The sequence below is a fragment of the Oncorhynchus mykiss genome, chromosome 30 (assembly GCF_013265735.2).
Source record: "Oncorhynchus mykiss isolate Arlee chromosome 30, USDA_OmykA_1.1, whole genome shotgun sequence".
In the NCBI taxonomy this organism is placed as follows: domain Eukaryota; kingdom Metazoa; phylum Chordata; class Actinopteri; order Salmoniformes; family Salmonidae; genus Oncorhynchus; species Oncorhynchus mykiss.
Window position 1 is genome coordinate 36,570,556 of NC_050570.1, and position 27,509 is coordinate 36,598,064.

The 27,509-nt window shown below is 40.7% G+C and overlaps 1 protein-coding gene across 4 annotated transcripts; it reads right to left on the reverse strand.

Annotated features, from left to right (window-relative positions):
- Positions 1-522: 522 nt before the first annotated feature.
- LOC110520995 (podocan) lies at positions 523-26,860 on the reverse strand. Of its 4 annotated transcripts, none has more exons than XM_036969218.1 (13): positions 26,655-26,859; positions 26,180-26,225; positions 23,747-24,088; positions 23,345-23,438; positions 15,606-15,670; positions 11,724-11,833; positions 11,168-11,324; positions 8,228-8,343; positions 6,758-6,971; positions 6,245-6,449; positions 4,398-4,636; positions 4,083-4,231; positions 523-1,771 (listed from the first exon to the last, which is right to left on the reverse strand). In XM_036969218.1, the coding sequence occupies exons 3-13, from the start codon at positions 24,041-24,043 to the stop codon at positions 1,585-1,587; spliced, it is 1,833 nt and encodes a 610-aa protein (XP_036825113.1). In that variant the 5' UTR covers positions 24,044-24,088; positions 26,180-26,225; positions 26,655-26,859; the 3' UTR covers positions 523-1,584. The 4 variants fall into 4 exon arrangements, with proteins under 4 accessions (XP_036825113.1, XP_036825112.1, XP_036825116.1 ...); XM_036969217.1 differs by having other exon boundaries at positions 23,747-24,118; XM_036969221.1 differs by lacking the exon at positions 26,180-26,225 and having other exon boundaries at positions 26,655-26,860.
- Positions 26,861-27,509: the final 649 nt, after the last annotated feature.

Sequence of the window (27,509 nt, forward strand, 5' to 3'; positions counted from 1 at the left end):
ATTTTTGCTGGGAGGTGGGGGGCCCCCAAACTAAATCTCGCTTAGGGCCCCCAAAAGGCTAAAGCTGGCCCCGAATAAAGGTAAATAGCAGGAGGATAAAGAACATACATTGTCTATAGATTTCCCTGCTGGGTAGACAGGCAGACTGGAGGCAGACTTCATTGATCGGTGTCATTTGAGACATTTCTATTATTGTGTCTGAAATGGTACACTATTCCCTATAGTGCATCAATATCGACGAGGGCCCCATAGAAAATAGATTGCCATTTTTGACACAGACAAAATGAATAGTTGAATTCCTCCAACATGTGACCCTTGAAAAGTATTGTGAAACATTTGAACGTTGTTCAAAACCACAAACTCAACATCTGTTCTGGACTGTCTCTCGTTTTATATTTCTGTCATGATTTCTAGTTGCTCAATGTTTTTGTTTATATGCTGACATCTCAAAAAAAAAAAAAATCTTTATAAAGTGCATTTTATATACATTTCACGCTTAATATTGTTGTGTGCTCAGAAACCTGTTAATGCATGATATTTATTGCTGTGTGAAATCCATATGTATACATCTGAAGGTGAATACATTGGTTCATAGCAAGGTGACTAATTTAATAGCATGAGTTTTTCAGATACCATATGCAAATACTTGCCGTCTTACAAAATAAGACTGGATTAAATTACGGCATTACATTAACAGCATGGATCAAGCTCATGGTAGTCTAAGAGCGAGGACATTGTAACACGGTCACAGAACTTGTGGCATAGTAACGCTGATATAAGAATGACAAAATTACATAAAGCCAGACTGTCTTACCAGACTACATCACGCAATCACAACCAGGGCCAATATTCACAAAAGATCTCAGAGTAGGGATACTGATCTAGGATCAGTTTAGCCTTTTAGACCATGATGAATAAGAGAGGGACCTAATCCTCAATCAGCACTCCTAGTCTGAGATGCTTTACAGTATAAATACAGGCTCAGAACTGAAAACAAAAACTTCAAATCTTGACATAATCTTCTTTGTAAGGTGACACAGCTAGAACACAGTAAAGTTCAGAGATGGGACCCACACAGTATGATCAACATATGACAGATATGACTGTCTTCTCTTTTCTGCTTCCACTAAAGTGGTGTTGAGACAAAGTATCTGTCCCAAATGGCACACTATTCCCTATATAGGGCATTACATTCAACTAGAATCCTATGGGCCCTGGTCAAAAGTAGTGCACTCAATAGGGTGCCATTTGGCATGCACAAAAAGACACAAGCACAGAAATGCAACCGTATCTGTCATTGCATAGACAAGCAAAGCCCAGAAAAATAATAGAACAAACAAAAATATAATTTTATCTGGTATCCTGCACCAGAGATATGTGCATCGTCAATTCACCACTATATGGGAAAAAATATCACTTTGCGCTTCCATTCATAGTTTAATTTACATTTCAGAATTGAGCCTGACCACTTGCAAAAATACTGTTTTCTGTACTTTCAAAAGAACAGGACTTTGAGATTGCAGCCTAAACAACTGCAACATTTGGTTTTAGATCATTGAAGCTGTGTGTGTCCATGGTATAAACCTATGAAGCGAATCCTTCTCTCACTTCCTCTTCCATCATCTCCATCTCTTCCTCCTCCTCTTCCTCTTGTCTGAAGGATGCTCCGGAGGGGTTGGAGTGGCTCGAGTGGCCGATGTCCAGCACCTGCAGATTGGTCAGGTGTTTGAAGGAGCTCTCCTTCACAGAGTGGGCTAACAGATGGTTGAACCTGAGAGGGAGACAGAGCAGAGGGCTGAGGTCAGTAGACAGACTTGCAATATGTGATGGTGACTGAGCAGATGCTTGAGTTTGATGTGTAAACCAGCACAGCAAGAGCTGCTAACTGATAGGATGTTGTGCTTAGAGTCTGAACCAGCATACTATAAGACCCAATCCGATATTGATATTGTCCTGTAAGGAACAACACAACATGTGCTGTAAACAAACGCTGAGATTCAGTAACGCAGCCAATTAGAGTGCCTGTATACTATTCTTTCTATGACTCATCAGTTTGCCTTCCATTCAAAGTTCTATTGAGTTAGTAAGCACCCTGATACTCCCTATACTGCGTCAAGGGGAAATAAGGCCATGTTATCCGAATCAAGCCAATTTTCCACTGTCTTCAGAATGGGCTCATCTATGACGTCCTGAGTGTCAGTGAATCCGACCCATCTTAGTTTGTAATTAACTCACTATCTGACCCAGACACTCACGCATGTGCGGGCACACTCACATACGCACACACGTTTATATCACACACTCAATGTAAACAGACGCATACATAGGCCACACAGACTCAAACAGATGTGCACACACAAATCCACCTCCCCTCCTCCACTGAGGCCATGGAGCATTCCAGATTGGCTGTAATTGGCTCGGGCCAGCAGCTCCCAGATGTGGAGGGATTTGGTGGAAAAACAAGCATTTCTAACTGCTGTGATACTGCAGCAGCTGCTGAGGCTGAGCCCACAGCATGAAGAGACCAACAGGCCAGACAGACAGAGTGAGCTGGATGGGGTCAGGATTTGTATAGTTCATTATCTGATAAAGCACCAATTAGACTCCTCAAAACCAAACCGACAAAAACGCAGGGCAGCATCCCAACAGTCTTGGATGGTTTACATTCCAAACTGACCTGAAAAGTCTACATTTAAGTTTTAAAAAATGAACATGATGGAAACTGATACTAACCCTAGCTACATATACTAGTAAATATTCAGACCAGTGGTAGCAAAAGGAAAGGATACAAGTCGATGAGGTGACAAGGATTTTGTTGGTTTTTAGAGTGTTGGGACCCAGCCCGCCCTGCAGACAAAGAAGAGGTCAGAAGGGGACAAGAGTAAGGAAACTAAGAGAAAACAACTTGGCAGAGCCAAGCTGTTTTAGTTGGAAATCCAATCATTGACTTAATTTAATTAATGGGAAAAGCAGTGGATCAACAAGCCAAGAAACTGATCTAGACACAGCGGGGAATATCCCTAAAACTTTACCACCATGGGTTCTGTTCTGTTATATAGTCCTCCTTCCAAGAGAGGAAAACAGCCAAGAATGTCAACACAAAGGAAATCATGACTTTAACTTTGTAAAATACCCGATTCATTGAAATGATTTACATTTCATAACCTAACCAGATAATTATGAGAGTTAATTTACAATCCAAGAACACATGATGGGAAATATACATAGTGTATCTGTGTAAGGGATTTGAATGAGCACAGTCAGCGCAGAAGAAGAGCAGAAAGACAACTTACTCCATCCTCAGCTCCCTCCTCTGCATCCGTTACATAACAGTCTCCTCAGCACAGCGCAGCACACACAGACAGACACACACAGACACACACACACAGACACACACACACGCATGCACTCACGTACGCGCGCACACACACAAACAAACACAAACAGCACCACAGAGCAGAGTAGGTCGGATCCAAATGGAAAATAAACTTAAGGAGGGATAAAGAGGGAACTATCAACCAAATATCTGTCAGATATTGGCACCCTATCCCCTGTATAGTGCACTAAATTCCAGTAGGGCTCTGGTCAAAAGTAGTGCACTATATAGTAAATTGGGTGCCTTCGGATGCAGCTTGGGACTCAGTGGACTAAGGGATATGTGGCTCTGTCTTAGATTTGGCATCAATCAATAGGACTTTGTCACACACTCACAACAGAGGATGAATGGAGTGATGGTAGGAGCCCAGTAGAAGGCCAGAAATGTCTCATTCAGAAAAATGCTACAGACATGAATGGAACAGTGGACAGGAGAGTGTTCTGCTGGATCTAGGAGTTCATGGGGAGGGGCAGGAGTTGAATGACGGTTTAATTACGGTTCTATAATAACATAAGTAAGAGTGCGTGTATGTACTGGTTTGAGAGAGTGTATTCATTCATATATGTACTGTAAGTGATTGGTACTCACTATTGAATTTGGTACACACACGAGCTGTGGGTTTGAACCAAGAAATGGGTTCAGTCCAGTGTGTGTGTGTGTGTCTGTTTCTGAGTGTGCGTTCGTTCATTAGTGCCCAGTCTCTCACCGTAGGAAGATGCCCTTGATGTTTGGAGTGCCCTCAAAGGCGGTGGCGGGGACAGTGCTGATGTGGTTGGACTGCAGGTACAGGTACTCCAGAGACTCAGGCAGGTCAGACGGAACATGGGACAGCTGGTTACTGGACAGGTCCAAAGTCTGGAGGAACACATCAATCAAATCAATCACTGCATTTATAAAGCCCTCTTTACACTATCAGAGTGCGAACCAACAGGTCCAACAAATGAAGGACAGGGCCAACAGCCAGCTTATCACACAGAAAACCTGTAGGTGTTACTTGTGTTAACCCCCCACCCAGTCTCACCGTCAGAGCGCTGAGCTCCATCCATGCTCCCTGGTAGATGGAGTTGAGTCTAAGCTGGTTGTGGCTGAGATTGATGTCCCTGAGCTTGGTCATGCCCTGCAGCGCCCCTTCTGGTATGGAGTTCAGCTGGTTGTCCTTCACCCGGAGGACCTGCAGGGAGCGGGGCAGGCCCAAGGGCAGGAAGTGGAGGGCGTTCCCTGACAGGTCCAAGGTCACCAGCAGACGCAGCTTCCTGAAGGCTGGATGATTATCAACATGGTCTCATTTAAATATGAAAAAATAGATACAAAAAACATTGTAGCTAAATGTAGTTATAACTTTACTGATTCCGTTAGGAAATTCTTTCTGTGTCATACAGCAGGCCCAAAAATAGATATTCATATAGGGCTCCTGAATGGCGCAGCGGTCTTAGGCACTGCATCTTAGTGCTAGAGGCGTCACTACAGACCCTGGTTCGATTTCAGGCTGTATCACAAGTGGCCGTGATTGGGAGTTCCATAGGGTGGTGCACAATTGGCCCGGTGTTGTCCGGGTTAGGGTTTGGCTGGGGTAGGCCGTCATTGTAAATAAGAATTTGTTCTTAACTGACTTGCCTCGTTAAATAAAACAAATATAGACAGAAGATTTCATCACAAACATGATATGTGTGCAAGAGCCACATCACCAACAAACTATCATGGTCCAAATACACCAAGCCAGTCACGAAGAAGGCACGACTGTCTTGGTGTTCCCCCTCGGGAGACTGAAAAGATTTGGCATGGGTCCTCAGATCCTCAAAAAGTTTGGAAGGCACTATAGAGGGTAGTGCGTATGGCCCAGTACATCACTGGGGCCAAGCTTCCTGCCATCCAGGACCTCTATACCAGGCGGGGTGTAAGAGGAAGGCCATAAACATTGCCAAAGACTCCAGCCACCCATGTCATAGACTGTTCTCTCTGCTACCGCACGGCAAGTGGTACCGGAGCGCCAAGTCTAGGTCCAAAAGGCTTCTTAACAGCTTCTACCCCCCAACCCATAAGACTCCTGAACAGCTAATCAGATGGCTACCTGGATTATTTGCATTGTCCCCCCTGCTGCTACTCTCTGTTTATTATCTATGCATAGTAACTTTACCTCTACCTACATGTACATTCTACCGCAATTACCTCGACTAACCTGTGCCCCCGCACATTGACTCTGTACTAGTACCCTGTATATAGCCTCGCTACTGTTATTTTATTGTCGCTCTTTAATTATTTATTATTTTTCTATTTTCTTATTTATTTTTTTATTTTTTACTTCAGTTTATTTGGGTAACTACTTTAACACTTATTATTCTTAAAAATGCATTGTTGGTTAAGGGCTTGTAAGTAAGCATTTCACTGCATGTGACAAATAAAATTTGATTTGAAGAGCCACATGTCACGGATTCCCACTAATTGTATTTGTATATATGTGCCCTTTGTTTACCATGGTGCGGTCGATCATTGTTACAATGTCTGTTGGTGCGTGTGAGTACCTGTGCTGTGTGTTTTGGCTTTCGTGCCATTGTGGTTTGCGCAGATGATTACGGGTCTCGTCCCGTGGGATAATCATTGGGGACTTGTGTTATTTATTCAAGGTACTCCTCGCTCTTTTGTTTTGGGTTTCTACCCAGTGTTTGTATAGTGTTTGTTTGGTCTTCGTACCTGTGCCTTTACACGGCATTTCTGTGCCTGTCTCCCGAATCATTCATACCAGCGTGACACCACATATAGTTCTACTGTAGATGTACAGTATTCATGTAGATGACAGCAAAGCAAAGTACAACACAACAAAACACAATACAACAAAACATTTCCATATACTCCATATGTGGTCCAGTCTACCTTCTCTGTGTAGCTTGGGGCTGGTGAGGCGGTTGTAACTGAGGTTGAGCTCGGTCAGGGAATAGAGAAAGACCAAGTCGTTGCGTTCAATCACGTTGATAGTGTTGTGAAGCAGCATGAGAGTCTTGGCTCGGCGGGGCAGAGCCCTGGGGACACGCTCCAGCTGGTTGTTGTACATGTGGAGGGTGTGTAGTTTCTTCAGGCCCTGGGCGGAAGATACAACTCTTTATGTGAACATTTTCATGTAATTCTAATGGCATTTCATAGCACATTTCAGGATTCTCATTGCTCATTTAACAGACAAAAATATAATCAGAATCATAACATCAAAACAATTGTGCCCAACTCTCTGTGGCGGTTCAACCTGACCGAACTAGCAGTCAGATCAGGCTTTATATTATATTTAGAATATTTTTCATGGTCCTTCGAGCCATATACACCTGTGGTAATTCAACTATACGCAGTATGTCCTATAGCCCTCTATATAAGATTGAAGTATCCTGCAGCACCTACCTGGAATGCAGCATGGTGTATGGAGCGGGAGTGGAGCTGGTTGTTGTGCAGCAGTAGGTACTCAAGGTTACGACAGGCTGTGAGAGCATCGCCAGGGATACTGTGGATACTGTTCCTCTCCAGGTGTAGCAATATCAGACTCCGGGGCAGACCCTGAGGAACCACACTCAGGTTGTTGTTGGACAGGTCCAGATACTCCAGACTGGTCAACTGGCTGAGAGAGGAGAGGAGAGAGGAGAGAGGAGAGGAGAGGGTGACATTATATTTGATACAGGAGAGGTGAGGTTAGGGCGTCACTTTATCTTTAAGCGGTCATCTTATCTTTCCATGAATAGACAAATCTCACTTTTCTCTCCCATTTTGACATTTTCTCAGAATGTACCAGTTCAACCTAATCTCTCACCACTGACTTATCACTCTCTCTCTCTCTCTCTCTCTCTCTCTCTCTCTCTCTCTCTCTCTCTCTCTCTCTCTCTCTCTCTCTCTCTCTCTCTCTCTCTCTCTCTCTCTCTCTCTCTCTCTCTCTCTCTCTCTCTCTCTCTCTCTCTCTCTCTCTCTCTCTCTCTCTCTCTCTCTCTCTCTCTCTCTCTCTCTCTCTCTCTCTCTCACTCACTCACACCACTCTATTCTCTCACATTCTCTCGCTGAACTGAACATGAGATCAATATACATACATCGAAAGTAACAAGTGGACACTCAACTCACCATTCCCTTATGTACCTTCTCAGAGTTTGCCGTGTTGTCAAGTCTATAGGTCTTTGTTTTGAATTGATGCACTATGTAATAACCATTGACACATAATGGGCAACAGTGCTAGTGTTCAACCTTGGATATATCGAATCAACTGCACTCAGGTGGAGTGACTGAATGACTCTGTCGAGCGTGTTTGTGTGTCTGAGCGTCCTACAATAAAAAGAGAGTAGTTGTAGTTCGCAGCTAAAGTATATTTAAAAAAAGAACCCTGCTGAAAGTCTTATCTATTGACTGAAACATTGGTTATAAGATCCAATGAATTGTTTGTGGAGTATTCAAGAACACCCGACACACTCTTCCTACTACAGTACGTGAAGGTGTCATTGTCCATGCCTTATATTTGCCTGTGTTGTAAAGTCTACAGTATAGGTCTTTGTTTTGAATCAATACCCTTGGTTTTAACGTAACATGTGGCCTCAGATATGTCGAATCAACTTAGAAGAAGAGGAAGAATAGAAGAAGACAGCTGGACTGAATTGCTCTCTGTTGAGTGTGTTTTATTTGTTAGTGTGTCTTATTATACTACAAATTGATAGTAACAGGTCCTCCAGTACCTGGAGGTCTTATCATCCATGCTGTACTAAATCAAATTAAATTGTATTGGTCACATACACATGGTTAGCAGATGTTATTGCGAGTGTAGCGAAATGCTATTACAGTACTATTAAAATAGTACTACAGTAATACTAGAATACTACTACAGTACTACAACATTACCTGAAGGTCTCGTTGTCCATGCCTTCGTTGCTGAGCAAGTTGTTCTGTAGGTAGAGCTCTCTGAGCTGGGTCAGGCTATCAAAAACCCCTGACGGGATCTTCTCCAGCTTGTTACTCTGTTAACCAAGAAGAAGCACAGACACACAATCAAGCATCACATATCATTATCACAGATAGGGAGTAATGGATTGCATGTAATCAGTTACATGTAATGGATTACAAAAAAAAAAAGAAAAAGTAACTAACCTGTTATGTTACCAGCAAAAATATATAATATATATATCAGATTACAGATACTTTTGAAGAAAATGTATTCTTACTTTGAGGATTACATATAAATTCAGAAAGGATGTTTGCGAAAAACAGAGTATACACCTTTCTGTTTTCTCAATGACATTCAAATCAGCTTTGAAAAAAGGCGCAAGTTTAAGTTTGTTCCGCCTGAGAGAGTCACCACAAGTCAGAGACCACTATGATGACACACCAAATGCGTTTGATGAATCACGGGAAAAAGAGCAGGAATGGGGTTTTGGGTAGGCTACAGCCTAAGCCAAGTCTTGCAATGGTGCGACTGCTGTCGGCATCTAAAGATTGTCCAACTTGAATAAAGTTGCCGGTATGGACGACAGAAGTGGTGCAATCTATGGGCGATATGGATATCACTTATTATCGATATCTACATAGCGCATTGATGTGAATCATCGAGCTGCTCTCTCATTGAGCTCTTGGCACCTTACGGATTGTGGTTGTTGTGGAGGGCTGTTCACAAATGTATACAGTGCCGTGAAAAAGTATTTGCCCCCTTTTTCTCTATTTTTGCTTATTTTTGATACTGAATGTTATGAGAAACCTGAGTTTACAAATAACAAAAAAATGAAACACCAAAAGCAATTTCCCCCTTACACTCAATACCTGGTTAAAGTCCAGACCTAATCCCACTTGAAAGACTTGAAATGAGCAGTCGCTGAGTTAAAGCAGTTTTGCATGGAAGAGTGGGCCAAAATTCCTCCACAGCGACGTGAGAGGCTGATCAATAACTACAGGAAGTGTCTCGTTGGAGTCATTGCAGCAAAAGGTGGCACAACCAGTTATTGAGTGTAAGGGCGCAATTAATTTTTCACACAATGGGCATTGGGTGTTGCATAACTTTGTTTATGAAATATATGAAATAAGTATGTCATTGTTGTGTTATTTGTTCACTCAGGTTCCCTTTATGTTATATTAGGTTTTGGTTGAAGATCTGATAACAGTCAAAAATTCAAAGATATGTAAAGGTAGAGAAAATTCGAAAAAGGGCTAATTATTTTTCCCAGCACTCTTTGTGTATTTTAACTGAATAATAGTTGAATTGAAGAAGTTTAAGATGCCTATCAATCATTGTTTTTGCGACCAGTGAAAAATGTGCTCTTGCAACAACTGCATAGTTCGGATCCCAGCCTATAGAATAAAGGTTTGAGGGAGTTACCTTCTAAACTACTCTGTGGTATTGTGCTCCATACTGTCAAAAACAAGTTTAATTTAAGAAGGCCACGAGTGGGGCTTTTATTGCTCAATCTAATTCGTCCTAATAAAATAAAAAAATCCATAGGCCTAACGGACACATGCTCAAACTTCTGTACTTTTGATCAACTTAAAGGGGCAATCTGTAGTTGCTACATCCATTTTTGGATTTATAAATGAATAATATATACTGTACCCATTGATTCTTGAAGAATATAACTTATAAATGCCTCATGAGCTTAGTTCAACTGTCACACCCCATGAGAGCCCAAAATATAAGCTTGTTTTTTCCCAATGTACAATGTAAACAAACACTGTATAGACTCAAAACATGGTTAAAAATGGTTTTGATATCACGGATGGTCAGTCCTTGCATCCATAGCTCTGTCTATTAATCTGAGAGTGGTTACATTTCTCAAGGACCATCTCTCAGCTTGTTACCAAACAGAGGTGCGGTGACCGCTTTGCTATTGTTTCAACTGTGGATTCACCCTTTAAACAGCTGCAAATTATCGCGATATCAAATTGTCGCCAACAAAACGTAAACAATAGGCCTATAGCAAATCCAGCATTTGGCATACATGTTTTACTTGCAAATAATACTTTTTTGTAGTGCTCAAAGCACGCCATTCCATGAGAGCAGCATTTATTTTTCAACTCGAAGCAATGAGCCCAATTAGTCCTCCACGACAACATAATCATAAACAACCGAGTAGGCTAAAACATCCTTGGTTTTTGGGTAATGCTCAGGTAAAACCATTTGGCTAATCTATACTTCCATAATTCCAAGTCCTATGCTTGAAGATCAAGGGGTATTAAAAGTGAGTCAATCTAAAAAACTAAATATTTCCTAAGCTTTCTTATACCTCCTAGATTTAGGACAGACACTTCAAAATCTTATTCATCACAATTTTGTTTTTGAATGTCTGTTTTGCCATTTATTAATGACCTATGGTATGACCATCTTAAAACAATTCCATACATTAGCTAGTATGACCCCCCCCCCCCCCCCCCCCCCACAGAATAAATGCATGAAGTCAAATGCAACATCCATTGATGGCCAGCTACATAAACTATAACAATGACTTTTCCTACAATAGATGTTGTTCAATTGGTAGTATTCCTTTTAGTCTTTTTCTAATGGCTTTTAAAGGCTATGGGAAAAGTAATCTAAAAGTAACTGAAAGTAATCCAAACGTTAATACGGATTACAATTTGACAGGTAACTGTAACTGATTACATTTAGAAAGTAACCTACCCAACCCTGTATATAAATCAAGTTTATTTATGCATTTGTTAGATATTAGAGTACTTACATGGGAATATATAGACAGTTTATAAACAGAGATCAACTTGGCCGTATGAATGGGGAGTGAGCTCTCAGGATAGGTTGTTATTGTGTGAGGGCTGTAGCTACTCAACTTGATTTCACAAGCTCACCTTCAGATGGAGGCGGTAGATGGAAGAGGGCAGGCTCCTAGGGACGTAGCGGAGGAAGTTACTGGACATGATGAGAACCTCCAGGCTGTCAGAACCGTTAAACATGTTCTCGGGTAGCCCTGCATCTGTCAGCTTGTTGTCATGGAGATACACTGACCTGGGGTGGTTAGGACATGGGGGAATGCATGAAATTAGTGGTCTGGAGTGGAGCAAAGGGAAAAGATAAGCGATGGGTGATTTGTTTTATTTTATGAATGAAGCAAATTAATTAAATGCAATATAACACCTACAGCAACATAAGACCTTTCTACTGTGAAAATGTAATCCTCCTATGCCCAACCAACTACCTACCTACCTGCCCACCCACCCACCCACCCTCTCTCACACACACACACACACACACACACACACACACACACACACACACACACACACACACACACACACACACACACACACACACACACACACACACACACACACACACACACACACACACACACACACACACACACACACACACACACACACACACACACAGACTTTGACCGCTTACTTCAATCCTGGCTTCTGCCCAAATGTGTACGGGTAGATCTTCGCGAGCAAATTAGCGGCGAAATCAGCACTGACCAGTGAGGGAGGCAAGTGTTTGGGTGCTGTGGTGAGCTGGGAGGGAAAAAAACAGAGGGAAAGAGAGAGAGAGATATTATGTTACTCTCTTCTTTTGTTTTCTCCTGTTGTACTGACCACAAAACGACCTGTATGTGACGGCAGTGAGGGGTAATTTACGCCACACAGACAATCATTCTCAATTGACCTTGGAACATTGACGGATGAGTCAAAACAAATGAACACTTCAGTACATTTCAGTACTGTTTCCCTCCCAAATGATGCCAAGAGGGAGTTTCTGCGTTGCTTTAAATGGCTATGACAGGAGAAATAGGAGAAACTACCACAGTGGTAGTGAGCTTAACTTGACACTCTTGGTTTCAAAGGGTTATTTGGCTGCCCGTATAGGAGAACCCTTTTTGGTTCCAAGAACAACTCTTTTTGGTTCCAGGTAGAACCATTTTGGTTCCAGATATAACCTCCGTGGAAAGGGTTCTAAATTTAACCCAAAATGGCTCTACTTGGAACCAAAAGGGTTCTACCTGGAACCAACAAGTGTTCTTCAAAGGGTTCTCATAAGAACCCTTTTAGGTTCTAGATAGCACCTTTTCTTCCTAAGAGTGTACATAGCATCATACTCTATCTGTCCCCTTTTCAACGTGGTTTATGGATTCAAGTAAAATGGGTCTTTGAAGCTTGGTTCACTGTCTGCCACCTCTCCTGCTGGCAACAGCAGCACGGCTGGCAAGGATACAGCATCATAACAAAATAGAATAGAAAATAATATCAATTTCACACAGAATTGTACTCTGATGCACTAAGAATAAGAGATCCAAGGTTTAAGATCCAAGTAGGGAAGGAGAGGGAAAATGTTAATTATAGAACATACAATAAATACAGTGCCTTGCGAAAGTATTCGGCCCCCTAGAACTTTGCTGCCTTTTGCCACATTTCAGGCTTCAAACATAAAGATATAAAACTGTATTTTTTTGTGAAGAATCAACAACAAGTGGGACACAATCATGAAGTGGAACGACATTTATTGGAGGATCTCTGAATGATCCAATGTTGACCTAAATGACTAATGATGATAAATACAATCCACCTGTGTGTAATCAAGTCTCTGTATAAATGCACCTGCACTGTGATAGTCTCAGAGGTCCGTTAAAAGCGCAGAGAGCATCATGAAGAACAAGGAACACACCAGGCAGGTCCGAGATACTGTTGTGAAGAAGTTTAAAGCCGGATTTGGATACAAAAAGATTTCCCAAGCTTTAAACATCCCAAGGAGCACTGTGCAAGCGATAATATTGAAATGGAAGGAGTATCAGACCACTGCAAATCTACCAAGACCTGGCCGTCCCTCTAAACTTTCAGCTCATACAAGGAGAAGACTGATCAGAGATGCAGCCAAGAGGCCCATGATCACTCTGGATGAACTGCAGAGATCTACAGCTGAGGTGGGAGACTCTGTCCATAGGACAACAATCAGTCGTATATTGCACAAATCTGGACTTTATGGAAGAGTGGCAAGAAGAAAGCCATTTCTTAAAGATATCCATAAAAAGTGTTGTTTAAAGTTTGCCACAAGCCACCTGGGAGACACACCAAACATGTGGAAGAAGGTGCTCTGGTCAGATGAAACCAAAATTGAACTTTTTGGCAACAATGCAAAACGTTATGTTTGGCGTAAAAGCAACACAGCTCATCACCCTGAACACACCATCCCCACTGTCAAACATGGTGGTGGCAGCATCATTGTTTGGGCCTGCTTTTCTTTAGCAGGGACAGGGAAGATGGTTAAAATTGATGGGAAGATGGATGGAGCCAAATACAGGACCATTCTGGAAGAAAACCTGATGGAGTCTGCAAAAGACCTGAGACTGGGACGGAGATTTGTCTTCCAACAAGACAATGATCCAAAACATAAAGCAAAATCTACAATGGAATGGTTTAAAAATAAACATATCCAGGTGTTAGAATGGCCAAGTCAAAGTCCAGACTTGAATCCAATCGAGAATCTGTGGAAAGAACTGAAAACTGCTGTTCACAAATGCTCTCCATCCAACCTCACTGAGCTCGAGCTATTTTGCAAGGAGGAATGGGAAAAAATGTCGGTCTCTCGATGTGCAAAACTGATAGAGACATACCCCAAGCGACTTACAGCTGTAATCGCAGCAAAAGGTGGCGCTACAAAGTATTAACTTAAGGGGGCTGAATAATTTTGCACGCCCAATTTTTCAGTTTGTGATTTGTTAAAAAAGTTTGAAATATCCAATAAATGTCGTTCCACTTCATGATTGTGTCCCACTTGTTGTTGATTCTTCACAAAAAAATACAGTTTTATATCTTTATGTTTGAAGCCTGAAATGTGGCAAAAGGTCGCAAAGTTCAAGGGGGCCGAATACTTTCGCAAGGCACTGTACATGTCGGGGTCTCAACGACTGGAATGAACTGCAAAAATCTCTGAAGCTGGAGACTCATATCTCCCTCACTAGCTTTAAGCACCAGCTGTCAGAGCAGCTCACAGATCACTGCACCTGTACATAGCCCATCTGTAAACAGCCCATCTATCTACCTACCTCATCCCCAAACTGTATTTATTTATTTATCTTGCTCCTTTGCACCCCAGTATCTCTACTTGCACATTCATCTTCTGCACATCTACCATTCCAGTGTTTAATTGCTATATTGTAATTACTTCGCCACCATGGCCTATTTATTGCCCTAACTCCCTTATCTTACCTCATTTGCACTCACTGTATATAGACTTTTTGTTTTCTTTTGTTCTACTGTATTATTGACTATGTTTTGTTTATTCCATGTGTAACTCTGTGTTGTTGTATGTGTCGAATTTCTATGCTTTATCTTGGCCAGGTCGCAGTTGCAAAGGAGAACTTGTTCTCAACTAGCCTACCTGGTTAAATAAAGGTGAAATAAAAAATAAAATAAAAAAACGTACTGTTGAGAGTTACAATAGTATAATACACAAGGTGCAATTTCAAAAATGTGGTTGTGCATCAGCAGTTTTTCTTTTGTTATGTCAGTCACTGACAGTCACTAAATTAGCCCATGTTGACTGGTAAGTTTGTCTAGCAGCCAGCTATCTAAAACTGTAGTAATCATGGTTGAATTACAGAACAGGGCCCCCCCATTGATTTTGTTAGTGGACCATTCTATACACCCGGGAAACTGTTGAGCATGAAAAACCCAGCCATGTTGCATTTCTTGACACACTCAAACCAGTGCGGCTGGCACCTACAACCATACCCCGTTCAAAGGCACTTAAATATTTTGTCTTGACCATTCACCCTCTGAATGGCATACATACAGTGTATAAGTTACATTTTCTGATGGTTCTTTGACTTCTTTCAGCCATTTGGTTATTTTGCAGTTTAGTTCAGAAAACAATTACTCTTTGAAGGGAGACACTGCGTTATGGCTTTAGCCTGAGTCATTACATATCTGTATTGCTGAATTCTTGTGGATGCAGGACTTTGGTTGTCTCAACCTTAAGACCATCATGTTTTTAAAATTAGGATTCCAATAGGAGTAGAACAAATAAAGGTGTGAAGATGGCTTCAGAGAGCTCCATGATGACCTAGCAGTACTTTTAATGAGCACAGCACGCTATACTGTACGCTACTCACTCCTGGGAGACCTGATTATATATTAATGACTACCACAAGTGAAAACATGTACTGAAGAATGTTTACATGGAACCATATTCCCCTTGTTCAAGTTATGTCGCAATGACGGAGGAATAGTGATGTGTTGTTTTGTTGAATGTGTAAAGTCTATGTTTACGGCTGTGTTTAGAATTAATCACCTTGTTATTGGCCAAGTACAAGTAACTCAGTTGTTCCAGCACTGTAAATCCTTCATCTTCAAGGCCTGAATACACACACAAACACACACAGACACACAAGAAAAATAGAACATGGAAAATGTTATTCAGACTAAAAACATATACAACACAGAAAATAAAGATCAGACTGATTTGTTTTAGTGAATAGACCTGGACAGCATATAAGAGAAAATAAATTATCATTATTTTAATTAGGTATACATTATTAATGGAGTGGATCTAGAAGAACTAGAGCCCACACACTGGTTGAATCAATTTTGTTTCCACGTCATTTCAATGAAATTGCATTGAACCTACATGGAATAGATTTAGAATTGAGGTCTGTGCCCAGTGGGCAGTCTCTTAGCCAGATTAATAAATCAAATCCAATTGCATTTGTCACATGCGCCGAATACAACAGGTGTAGACCTTAGCGTGAAATGCTTACTTACAAGCCCCTTAACCCCATTTTTCTCCCCAATTTCGTGATATCCAATCGGTAGTTGCAGTCTTTTCCCATTGCTGCAACTCTCTTACGGACACGGTAGAGGCGAATGTCGAGAGCCATGCGTCTTCCGAAACACAACCGTGCTATGCCGCATAGCTTCTTGACACACAGCTTGCTTAACCCGGTAGCCAGCCACACCAATATGTCAGGATGCTTTCGATGGTGCAGCTGTAGAACTTTTTGATGACCTGAGGACCAATGCTAAATCTTTTCAGTCTCCTGAGGGGGAATAGGTGTTGTCGTGCCCTCTTTACGACTGTCTTGGTGTGTTTGGACCATGATAGATTGTCGGTGATGTGAACACCAAGGAACTTGAAGCTCTCGTCCTGCTCCACTACAGCCCCATCAATGTGAATGGGGGCGTACTCGGCCCTCCTTTTCCTGTAGTCCACGATCAGCTCCATTGTCTTGATCACGTTGAGGGAGAGGTTGTTCTCACTGCCAAGTCGCTGACCTTCTCCCTATAGGCTGTCTCATCGTTGTCGTTGATCAAGCCTACAGCCGTTGTGTCGTCGGCAAACTTAATGGTGGTGTTAGAGTCATGCTTGGCCACACAGTGGGGCGGTATGCGATTGGAGTGGATCTAGGGTTTCTGGGAGGATGGTGTTGATGTGAGCCATGACCAGCCTTTCAAATCACTTCATGGCTACAGATGTGAGTGCTACGGGTCAGCAATAATTTAGGCTGGTTACCTTGGCGTTCTTGGACACAGGTACTATGGTGGTCTGCTTGAAATATGTATTTATTACAAACTCCGTCAGGGACAGGTTGAAAATGTCATTGAAGACACTTGCCAGCGCTTGCTCTGAGTACACGTCCTGGTAATCAGTCTGGCCCCGTGGCCTTGTGAATGTTGAGCTGTTTAAAGGTCTTACTCACATCGGGCTGTGGAGAACGTGATCACACTGTCTTCCTGAACAGCTGGTGCTCTCATGCATGCTTCAGTGTTTTTGCTTGCCTTAAAGCGTGCATAGAAGTAATTTAGCTTGTCTGGTAGGCTCATGTCACTGGGCAGCTCGCGGCTGGGCTTCCCTTTGTAGTCCGTAATATTTTGCAAGCCCTGCCACATCCGAAGAGTGTCAGAGCTGGTGAAGTAGGCCCAAAGCAGGCCTAATGTATCCATTTTCATATCAATATCAAATTATTCCTGGTTAATAATTAAGTACCTTACTTGCAAAAATAAAGGAAATTCACATGAGCACCACAATGCCTACTCCACCCATGCTCTGCCAAGGCTTTCCAGCACAAAGCTTTGACCTACTACAGTAGCTACATTGGTCTATTGTACTTCAAACAATGTGTTGGCAGGTTGCTTAGGATTCAAACTTCAAACTCAAACAGTCTAATTTATACTCTTAGAGGAGGTGTTCCCACAATAATGTGATTTATTAATACTTTAACCACATACGAGTTTAAGTATTGGATTCTTCACACACCACACTAATCCCATTCCACTACCCTTTCAAGCTTTTTCTTTGGTGTAACGAGAAATCAACTGGCAATAATCTGGTGGCCTTTGATGGTTGCAATTGGCCAAGTACTTTTTACATGTGGTTGTTTATCTACATTAGTTGAATTCACTAACTTATTTGTTTATTTGGATCCCCATTAGCTTTTGCAGCAACTACTCTTCCTGGGGTCCACAAAAAAACACACAAAACACTGATACAATAATAGACAAGGAATGTCACACACATTTTAAATACAACAATATACAAATAATGCAACAAAAAAAATAATACAAATAATACAACAACAAAAATGATGTGTGTGTCAGAGAGTGTCTGTGTGTGTGTGTGTGTTTGTTTTTTAATCTGTTTTAATGTAATTTTATTGGAGATGGAAGGGAATTCATGTTATTTTTGATACAGTAATAATTTTCATAAAAACTAGGAGAACCAGTTAATCTCTCGTCAATCCAATGTTATACCTAGGAGTTTACTTTCCTCAACTTGCTCAATGGTCACACCCTTTATGTATAACTCCTGTTGAGGTGTAGGTCTTAGAGAATGTCATAAACCAAATCCAATGCTTTAGGCTTTAGATGTATTTAAGACCCATTTATTATTAACCAACCATTCTGGAACTGACTGTAACTCCTCATTTAGAATTTCATTGAGCTCACTGGCTTCGGGTGTGGACATGTAGAGTGTGGAATCATCCGCATACATAGTCATTCTAGCTTCGTGTAAGAGCAGTGGCAAATCATTTGTAAAAATAGAGAAGAGTAACGGCCCAAGGCAACTGCCTTGGGGGACACTGCACTGTACATATCTGATGTTAGAGAAGCTTCCATTGAAGAACACTCTCTGGGTTCTATTGAATGAATAACTCTCCAACCATGTGAAGGCAGGTGATGTAAAGCCATAGCAAGTGAGTATTTTCCAATAACAATTTATTATCAATAACATCAAAGGCTGCACTGAAATCTAACAATACAGCTCCAACTATCATCTTATTATCCTTGTATTTTAACCAATCATCAGTAATCTGAGTCAGTGCAGTACAAGTTGAGTGCCCTTCTCCATATGCATGTTGAAAGTCAGTAATTAACTTGTTTTCTGAAAAAGAGCATTGTATTTGGTCAAACACAATTATCTCCATCAGTTTACTAAGAATAGGCAGCAAACTGATTAGTCGGCTGTTAGAACCAGCAAAGGGTGCTTTACTGTTTTAGGCTCATCATTATTGACGGATAACAATTGTTTTTCCTTCTCGCCCACACTAACTTTACCTAATTGAAAACAGCAATCCTTCTGTTTCATTATTTCATTATTATTGTTCAATGTTGGAGTTTCCCTTCTGAGTCGTTCCACTTTACTAGTAAAATAATAATTGAAATGATTGGCAATATCGAAAAGTTTTGTTATAAATTACCCATCAACTTCAATGAACGATGGAGATTAATTGGGTTTTCTTCCCATGATATTATTTAAGCTACAGTACTCCAAAGTCTTTTTCCATAGTGTTTTATGTCATTCATCTTTGTTTGAAAATATAATTTCTTCTTCTTTTTGTTAAGTTTAGTCATAACATTTCTCAATTTACAGTGTGCCAACCAATCAGCTGGGCAGCAGGTGGTGGTGTGCTGGTCACAGGTACTCATATATAGACTTACATGAAAGCAAGCTTGGCTTTTATACTTACAAGACCATCCTGCTTGATTGAGCGAGCTGTTTTGTCTTGTAGTAATGTGGTGCCAGCCTGTATTTCCTCAACTCTTTACACTCATGGGAATTAGCCTATGGATAGGGCTAAATATAAATGTTTCTTACAGAAGAAATATGAAATGCATAGCCATGGTATCAATTGAAAGGGAACAGTTTCGAGATTATAGGAAAAGTATTAGACCAAATGTGAAGACACAACAATTCACCTGACAAGACTGAATCCAAACATTACACTGTTGATTTTCTGTGAATTTTAAATTAACTGTACTTTTTGCTGCATTTGTTGATAACCAAATCTGAAAATACTCTGGATACATAATAATATTATTGGAAAATGTGTGGTAGGTGCAACACATAAGGGTTTGAGTTAGAGGACTAACTGGTGTCTCCAAGTGGCCACACTTATCGTGTGGACAGTTCCCAAGTAATTTCAATGCACTTTTATGACTCAAAGAAGAGTCTTCAATTACAAGGAGCTTTTTTGAGCTCTCCTAGCTGTGCCGTTGAGGAACTAGAGCAAACTCACTTGTAGTTGTTTTGTTTGAAATACAACCCTGAATCACTGACCTCACACAATTACTGTTGTTGTTTACACAATCCAAAAATGTTATAAATTATAAATCGCAATCTGAGTCAGGTGTGTATAATTTGAAAGCCTGTTCTATTGCAACATGAGTTGTAAAGTATAAGTTATAAAATACGATATTACACTGTTAGGCATTCACAATGCAATTCAGGGAAACAGATAATTTTGGTGTGCATAAAAAGGAGTCATGAGTGCATTCAGGTGCGTGTGCGGCGGCAAATTCTCTTTACAATTGACAAACAGACTCATTCTGATCAGAACAACTAAGGGTATGACGCCATGTTATCTTGTAACTGTACATCAAACATAGTGATCATAAACATTGACATTGTATATGATATGAGTTTTATGGTAGCTAATTTCCCCCCAACATTGGACACCCCCTAACTTCGGACACTCTCTAGCGGTTATCAACATTTAAATGGACTGGAAAATAACGGTAAGTTTTGCGACTGAAGACACCCTTCTAGCTAGCTGACCACCAATTTTCATTGCAATTTATGTTACTTAAGTAATATATATATACATGTACTATATATATACACATTTTGTGGGACACGCTGTATATTGCAAAATTTGACTGCGCAACAGACCATACTTCATTTAATATCCAACTTTTTACCTCTGAAATATAGCTAACAGAATTCAGGCAAGTATTTTTTTTTTTCATTTGGAAGGCTAGCGAACTAGCCAACTATCTAGTAAGCACTTCAGATACAAGGTTGGTGTCTCTTTTTTTGAACAAAATTAAACTGATATATCTTGTATTTGAACAAAATAGTATGGTGGCCAATAACTGGAGACCGTATGCCGATAATACGGGACATATTTTTTTTGCTAAACCGCTTATCAAAAAGCTGATAGTAGTAGTATTTCCACTGAAATTTCAAACATGCTAATTGCTAACCCGTTAGCTAACATTTTTACTACACCAATAATTACATTGATGGCTTGATCACAAGATAATACTGTTGAAGGTAATATATTTCTTAAACACGGTTGAATATGCCGATAATATGGGGTGCTACGCTATGGAAATGTGAAGTGCACATTAGGCTTGCTTGGATGACGTCAAAGCAGTATTTATTATAATCCTCAACCTCTCATCTTTCAAAATAAATAGAGTCCTCTTAACTTACAGCATTTCCCTCCCTTAGACAACAAAACATTTTCTAAATAATTGTACCATCTAAATAGCTATGAAATATATTTTCAATAACAAAAATATAGTTTTTTACAGCTGGTTTAAGCTGGTGGACCAAAAAATACTTTAAATACTTTCCTTAAGAAGTTTTTTTTATGGGTATCTGTACTTTACTATTTATAGTTTTGACAACTTTTACTTCCACTCCACTACATTCCTAAAGAACATATGTACTTTTTACCCCGATACATTTTCCCTAACACCCAAAAGTACTTGTTACATTTTGAATGCTCAGGGAGGGCAGCAATAAGGTTCAAATTTACACCCCTATCAATGTAACGAGTTGTCATCCCTACTGCCTCTGATCTGGAAGACGTACTAAACACAGATACTGTGTTTGCAAATTATGTCTGAGTGTTGGATTGTGCCCGTCTGTCCGTAAATTTTAAAAACAAGACGATCGTGCCTTCTGGTTTGCTTAATATAAGGAATTTGATGTAGAATTGACGTATACTTTTTACTTTTACTCAAGTATGACAATTTAGTACTTTTTCTGCCACTGTACTTAAGTACATTTATAACCAGATACTTTTAGACTTTTACTCAAGTAGTATTTTACTGAGTTACTTTCACTTGAGTAATTTTCTATTAAGGTATCTAGAACTTTTACTCAAGTATGACAATTAAGTACTTTTTACACCACTGCCAGCTTCAAACAGCGGATTTGGTCTACCAGCTTATTTCTTGTTATTAAAAATATATTTCACAGCGATTACGATGTGACAATGATTCCCTACACTATTCGGTACTTGTTTTCTCACATAAACTGAAATTGAGCGAAAAGTGTAGAATTTTTGTTACCAGCAATTTCCACTAGATAACACATCCACAAATCAGAACAGCTTTCCCAGTTTGACAACAGATGCCACTCCGGCGGGAGAAATCAATAAGCGAATATCACAGCCAATCACAACAATGGAGGATAAGTAATACTGTTAAACACTATCATTCCACTATTAGCACCAAATATATTATGTATTTGTTTTTTTTGTTGTTACAATGCAAAAAAATAAAAAATCCTAAGTGTAGCACCTTTAACTGCATATACAGAACTATCAACAACAACACGCATGCCAGTCTTTCCTGGTTGATGAGAGATTAACCACTTCTCTTCTAGTTTTCATGAGAAATATTACTGTGACAGAATTTCTATGTTTGCATAATCGGCAGGTAGCCTAGTGGTTAGAGTGTTGGACTAGTAACCGAAAGGATGCAAGATTGAATCCCCGAGCTGACAAGGTAAAAATCTGTCGTTCTGCTCCTGAACAAGGCAGTTAACCCACTGTTCCTAGGCCATCATTGAAAATAAGAATTTGTTCTTAACTGACTTGCCTAGTTAAATAAAATCAAATAAAAGACACCCATACATATGCCACAAGTCCAAAACAAATGCATGGCAACACACAGAGCCATTCCCTTCCATCTCCAATTACTCAAGCAAACAGCAAAATGACCTTTAAAAAACAACTCATTTATTTAATTAGGCAAGTCAGTTAAGAACAAATTCCTATTTACAATGATGGTCTACTGGGGAAGAGTGGGTTAACTGCCTTGTTCAGGGGCGGAACGACAGATTTGACCTTGTCAGCTAGGGGATTCGATCCAGCAACCTTTCAGTTACTGACCCAACGCTCGAACCACTAGGCTACCTGTCTCCCCCCAAAAAAACAAATGGAAAGGCGTGGACTGTGAGGAGACACACAAACACACAGGCACACTCTATGCACACAATTATTTTGTTGTATTGTTTTTATTATTTTTTGTTGTGTTGTTTATATATCGTTTTATTTCAAATTTGTGTGACTGTCCTCATCTATCAGTGTATCAATGTTTTGTGTTTTTTGTGGACCTCAGGAAGAGTAGCTGCTGCTTCTGCAAAAGGGTTTAGAATAAATGAACAAACCAGTAAAATAGCTGGAGGCTCCGATTTGACATGGACCTAGACAGTGAATCCCAGAGAGAACAAGACACTAACAGAGCTCCCACAGTTTGTCGTCAACAAATTGAACAACTTCCAACCATACTAAATGTCTGTCTGTCTGTATCTCCCCTAGCTACTTTCAGATCTCTGTCCCCTTAAGTCCTTTGTTATTTTCGTTTGATTCTCTCTCTCTAAGTCCCCCTGTCTGGTTTACCTTGCATGGTCAGTCTGTCTGTCACTTTCTCCCTTGGCTATTTTCAGATTAAATGTCTGTCTCTCTCAGTTTCTGTCTGGTTTACCTAGCTCTCTCTAAGTCTCTGTCTGGTTTTTACCTTGCGTGGTCAGACAGTTGTTTTGCAGGTTTAGTGTTTCCAGCTGCTGCAGACGTGTCAGGTCCTCAATGGTTACTACCTCTATCTGGTTGTTCTGAGACGAAGAAGAGGCAAAAGTATTATTGGCAGAACAGCAACACTTCATTCATTCATTATTGATTGACTTAGATAAATGTACTCCTACCCTGGACATGTCCAGCCCTCACTTATGTGCTTTAAACCTTAAATCAGTCCTATGAAGAAAGATCTATCGCGTTTTAGGTGTGTGTGACCCACCTGTAACAAGATCTATCAGGTATTGGGAGTGTCTGTCAATTGTGACTGATGTATCTAATGGATGTCTGAGACCCAACTGTAGGGAGGGAATGTGGGTGTTGTGTTGGGTGTGTGTGTGTGACCCACCTGCAGTGAGAGAATGCGTGTGCTCTCAGGCAGCTCACTAGGAAATTCCATGAGGTCAACCCCAGCACAGTCCACCGCTCCCTCTGTACAGGTACATTCCCCTGGACATACAACCGGCTCGGACTTCACTACAGCCGGGACTGTAAAGGTCTCTATCTCTGGCTCTGTCTCCTCCATGGGTTCTTCCTCCTTCTCCTCTTCATTCTGGGGCTCCAGAGGGGGCTGGCAGTGTACCAGAGCCCAGGCCAGGAGCAGCACACTCAGGCCCTGAAAGAGAGACCTCCTGGGGCTGGCCATGTCTGCTGGTCGTGCCTGGTGGTCAAGCTACCTCAGATACCTCAGCTGCCCAGAAGCACCAATGATCAGATGGGTCTATATAACAGTGTGATAAATCAATGAATGGATATATATATATTTTTGAACTATAATCAGTGACCAAGGACAAATATTTCCTATTTTCTTTTACAGCTTTACAGAGGATTTCAAGCAATGGTTCTAAAGAGGCCAGTATTATGAGACAGAAAAATAGATTACCAAACATAAAATTGTATGTGTGTATATAGAATAGGTAGCTCATAGGACATGACATTTTTAAAATAGAGTGTGTAAAAAAAGAAGCTGGTTACATTGTCAGAACAGCAGTCTAACGAGGACAGAACGTGTATTGTCTGGGACAAGATTAAACCGTCTGCTTTTGTATTGAAAATGTTTAGTGGTAGACATTATGTTCCTATTTTGCCGTATTTAAAAAAATCCATTCTCTCATTTATTGTGACGATCATATGGGTTGACCTACAGCACCCAGCATGTTCTCTATACTGTAACTTCTTTCTATTTTCCATATAGTCAAGTGAAAAATGTACAAAGTACAGTGGGGCAAAAAAGTATTTAGTCAGCCACCAATTGTGCAAGTTGTCCCACTTAAAAATATGAGAGAGGCCTGTAATTGTCATCATAGGTACACTTCAACTATGACAGACAAAACGAGGGAAAAAAATCCAGAAAATCACATTGTAGGATTTTTTATGAATTTATTTGCAAATTATGGTGGAAAATAAGTATTTGGTCACCTACAAACAAGCAAGATTTCTGGCTCTCGCAGACCTGTAACTTCTTCTTTAAGAGGCTCCTCTGTCCTCCACTCGTTACCTGTATTAATGGCACCTGTTTGAACTTATTATCAATATAAAAGACACCTGTCCACAACCTCAAACAGTCACACTCCAAACTCCACTATGGCCAAGACCAAAGAGCTGTCAAAGGACACCAGAAACAAAATTGTAGACCTGCACCAGGCTGGGAAGACTGAATCTGCAATAGGTAAGCAGCTTGGTTTGAAGAAATCAACTGTGGGAGCAATTATTAGGAAATGGAAGACTTACAAGACCACTGATAATCTCCCTCGATCTGGGGCTCCACGCAAGATCTCACCCCGTGGGGTCACAATTATCACAAGAACGGTGAGCAAAAATCCCAGAACCACACGGGGGGACCTAGTGAATGACCTGCAGAGAGCTGGGACCAAAGTAACAAAGCCTACCATCAGCAAGGGCATTGAAGATGAAACGTGGCTGGGTCTTTCAGCATGACAATGATCCCAAACACACCGCCCAGGCAACAAAGGAGTGGCTTCGTAAGAAGCATTTCAAGGTCCTGGAGTGGCCTAGCCAGTCTCCAGATCTCAACCCCATAGAAAATCTTTGGAGGGAGTTGAAAGTCTGTGTTGCCCAGCAACAGCCCCAAAACATCACTGCTCCAGAGGATCTCTGCATGGAGGAATGGGCCAAAATACCAGCAACAGTGTGTGAACACCTTGTGAAGACTTACACGTTTGACCTCTGTCATTGCCAACAAAGGGTATATAACAAAGTATTGAGATAAACTTTTGTTATTGACCAAATACTTATTTTCCACCATAATTTGCAAATAAATTCATTAAAAATCCTACAATGTGATTTTCTGGATTTATTTTTCTCATTTTGTCTGTCATAGTTGAAGTGTACCTGTGATGAAAATTACAGGCCTCTCATATTTTTAAGTGGGAGAACTTGCACAATTGGTGGCTGACTAAATACTTTTTTTGCCCCACTGTATGTTGTTGTTTTTTTTTAAACAATAAAGGCATTGTAATGGTGATATTATTCTCCCAGCAGGCAGAAAGTGTCCCAGTAGAGAAGTGTTTTGATCCTATGGCCTGTCAGTAAAAAGTTCCAAACAGGCACTCTCTCTCTGTGTGTGTGTGTGTGTGTGTGTGTGTGTGTGTGTGTGTGTGTGTGTGTGTGTGTGTGTGTGTGTGTGTCGCTACCACACCACCAGCCAAGAGCCCGTGTGTGCCAGACCCTGGAGCCTCACAGTGTGTGTGTCTGAACACCAGCCGAGTGTCTATGTTCACGTCAGATAAAATAAATACAATTAAAAACCATGCAAACCTACACATGTGATCCTGAGTATATCCCCACACACGTACCAGACACCACGACTGTAACAAAATGGAGCATATTCAACCCCACATGCATAAAACTACTCATAAACAGACATCATGTTCTCACACCTACCTAAAGGACTCGTTAAAGCTAAAAAAAAAAAAAAATTTAAAACACAACAACATTGAATCAATGACTCACAAGCTGTCAAAAATATATATTTTTATAAAAGTTGTAGGTGAGTCTGTAAAAGGTCATACACATCTGAACAGCTGTACACTTGTACAGCTTACTATTATTCACTTATTTGCATACTGCCACTCAGTCCATATACAGACAGTCCTTTTCTAATGTAACGGTATATGATTGGTGACACGTTACCAATTCATACACAGCCAGTCCATAATACATAGCACATAATGAGCATATATAATATAGATGCCTACATAATTACAGCATATCTATACAATTCATGCATTCTTTACCTTCTTTGACGGAGGGAGGTTAGCAGTGACAAAGGTAGTCAGTCTGGTGTCCAGTCGAACCAGAGACAATCACATAGCAGGATAGAGAGGAGCCACAGTCACTCCAGATCACAGATCCCTACCAGATGTAATAGGAGAGTGGGAGTGACAGAGGGAAAGTTCAGTGAAAGAAGGGGAGAAGAAAAGATAGAAGAGAAAAAACTGAGCTGAAGGACAGCCAAAAGCACAAAATTCTTTGCTTTTAAACTTTTCTTTTTTTCATGGTCTGAGACAGGTCTTTTCCAATCCCCACATAATAATGAGGCCATTTCATGTTGCAATTAGTTTGTTCTGAAGAAAGAAAGAAAGAAAGAAAATGGGACGTTTTTATTTATTTCCGTTATGATTCAACAAGAATAACTTTCATATTGCTCATGAATCAACATGGATTAGTATCACAGTGAGACTGTATCTTGGACCGAAAGTATCTTGGATGTCGTATCTTGGCTGATGCTGAATCATACATTCCCTGTTTTTCTTTGAGCCAAGTACAAAGAGAGAGCTATCATGAACCAGTGAGCCAGGGATGGCAGTACCATTGTGTTATTAGCAATTTGTTCCCTCAAAGGCCTAAATTGCAACTGACCACCAATGGGGAACCAATATTATATGAACTTATAAACTTATCAGCATTAGCATTAAAGTATTTAGAGAGAACTCATATAATTCCAGCTCGTCTTAAAATGATATTTGCTTTGAAGGTGACATTCCATATAGACAGGAAACAAGAGTCTTCCAAAAAACGGCGACAGACAGGATATGTCATAATAGCGCACACGTTCTGCATAAGGTCCCTCTCTAGTCTGCGTGAACCCC